The sequence below is a fragment of the Anser anser genome (genome assembly GCF_964211835.1).
Source record: "Anser anser genome assembly, chromosome: 1".
In the NCBI taxonomy this organism is placed as follows: Eukaryota; Metazoa; Chordata; class Aves; order Anseriformes; family Anatidae; genus Anser; species Anser anser.
In genome coordinates this window covers 43609567-43611511 of record NC_139720.1, presented here as the reverse complement: position 1 = coordinate 43611511, position 1945 = coordinate 43609567, and the positions used below count along the sequence as shown (strand labels likewise).

Genomic DNA, 1945 nt, shown 5'->3' with positions numbered 1-1945 from the left:
CTGCCAGCGCAAGGAGCACCATCAGCGGGGTTCCCCCACCAGGGCAGGGTTTTGAGCTCCCCACCTGTGATACTCCGCTAGGGCCCACCAAAACTTGATGCAAACTCTCCCTTCTAAGGGCGAGATGATTCCCCTACAACCCGTGTGCAGCCAAGGGAAGGCAACACGGAGGCTGGGCACAGACATGGAGCAGCGCCTGTGAGGGGATTTAGTCAGCAGAATGAAACGGTTTGAGCTAGAACCGGACCAGCAGGGATGAGAAGAAATAACCACACGAGAGAGGAAATGCCAGGTAACTCTGGACAGCCACAAGCGGCACAGCCTTCTCTCTAACCAAAACAGCATTTCTAACCATCACAGGCCTTCTGAAGACACCTCAAGGTACTGATTCAGAGGGCGTGAGACATTCAAACCATTTAATAAAGCACCTGGGATTCCCCCCAGAATTGGGCCAAACAGCCTCTGTTTAACAGAGCGAGAGCTGAGCGCAGCCTGGCCACACAGGGCATGGGTGCAGACACGAAGCTCGCTCTCGTTTTCTCATGCCCGGGAATGTATTTTTACCACTGAATTGTGTGGTTGAACACCTCTGGGACCCAACACAGCCTCACCATCACCCAGAACTGTCAGCATCTTCCACTGCTCCTCCAACTGGAAGTCCCCAGGGACTCCGGGAGAGGAAGAGGAGGAGGAGGATGGGTGATGGAGTCCCTGGGCCCATCCCCGCTGCAGCGGCACACGAGGGAGACGAGGCCGTGCGCACGGTACCTTTCGCAGAGCTGGAACTCGCCCATGGGGAAGCGGTAGCTCCAGCAGCTGGAGTCACTGTCCGAGGTGAAGACCTTCTCCTTGTGCTTCTCCGACTGGATGTGCTGCTGCCACTGCTTCTTGCTGTTGCTGTTCTTCCCGCAGAGCCAGCAGTGGTAGCCCATCTAACCGGCGCAGAGAGAGGGCAAAGGGCCAGTCAGGGCGTTAATACCCACAGCCACCGGCCTTCCCCACACCGGCACTGCGTCTCCCCACCTCCTTCCAGAGCATCCTGGAAGCTCCACTCACTGCACAACCTCCCACACTTCCCTGCCACGTCATCTTCAGGGCACCACGCTGCCACGAAGGGGGAGCAGAAGAGATGTTCTGCCTGGGTCTACCTACAGCTCAAAGTCGGGCTCAGAGAACACGACAGCCCAGGTCACTGCTGAAGACCCAGGCAGCCTGACTGTGAGGCACTCAGGCAGCGCGGGACCCCTCAGGAGCACAAACCCTTCCACCAGACACCATCCTCGGGCTAAGGTGCCACATCTGCCTCCGTTTTTTCTGTGCCTTTGTGCTCCAGACACAGCTCCTCTCCAAGCTTCTCCCTCTTCTCCTCCAGGCCAGCAGCGGCTTGCCCAGCTTGCCCAGGAGCAGGCAGGAACCCTGAGGAGAGGCTGAGCCCACGTGAAAGGCAGCCTGAGGCAGACTCCTACTGACTTGGCGATTAACAGAAAAGCCCTTGCAGAGCCTTGCTGACCCTGGGTTGATCCCCTCCCACCTGATCTGTGCTGCTCTTGCTGTGCTGCTCCAAGCTGTCCACTTAACCTACATCAGCACGGCTCTTTCCAACGAGAGCAATTCAGTCCCTGCTAGCTCGCACCCAGAGCAGAGGAGAGGCTGCCAGCGCTGAGGAGGGAGAGGGATGAAGAACGAGAGAGCGGCTGTTTACCATGATGTCAGCGTAGTCGGTGGGCATCTGGATCTGCTTCTCCCCTTCTCGCGAGGTGAGCGGCGTCCCCTCTCCAGGCTTCCCAGGATTGTGTTTCTTTAGCCACATGTCATAGGTCTGCTGCATATCTAGTACTGCACAAAGGCGACCCGTGAAGTCACTCAGACAACCTCCCGCACCGTGCACAAACTACAAGAAAAGGACGAGCGCTGGGGCAGCCCTTCCCTCCCCTCCCCGGCGCAG

General features: G+C 58.1%; 1 protein-coding gene across 12 annotated transcripts in view; it reads right to left on the bottom strand.

Moving 5' to 3' along the window:
• Window positions 1–1945, bottom strand: part of ZC3H7B (zinc finger CCCH-type containing 7B) — a 45034-nt gene that overhangs the window by 3835 nt on the left and 39254 nt on the right. For all 12 annotated transcript variants that reach the window (XM_083799274.1, XM_083799273.1, XM_083799275.1 and 9 more), the window contains exons 21-22: window positions 1703–1836; window positions 769–932 (exon numbers count right to left, since the gene is read on the bottom strand). In XM_083799274.1, the coding sequence (XP_083655400.1) occupies window positions 769–932; window positions 1703–1836 (298 nt within the window). The remainder of the gene's footprint in view (window positions 1–768; window positions 933–1702; window positions 1837–1945) is intronic.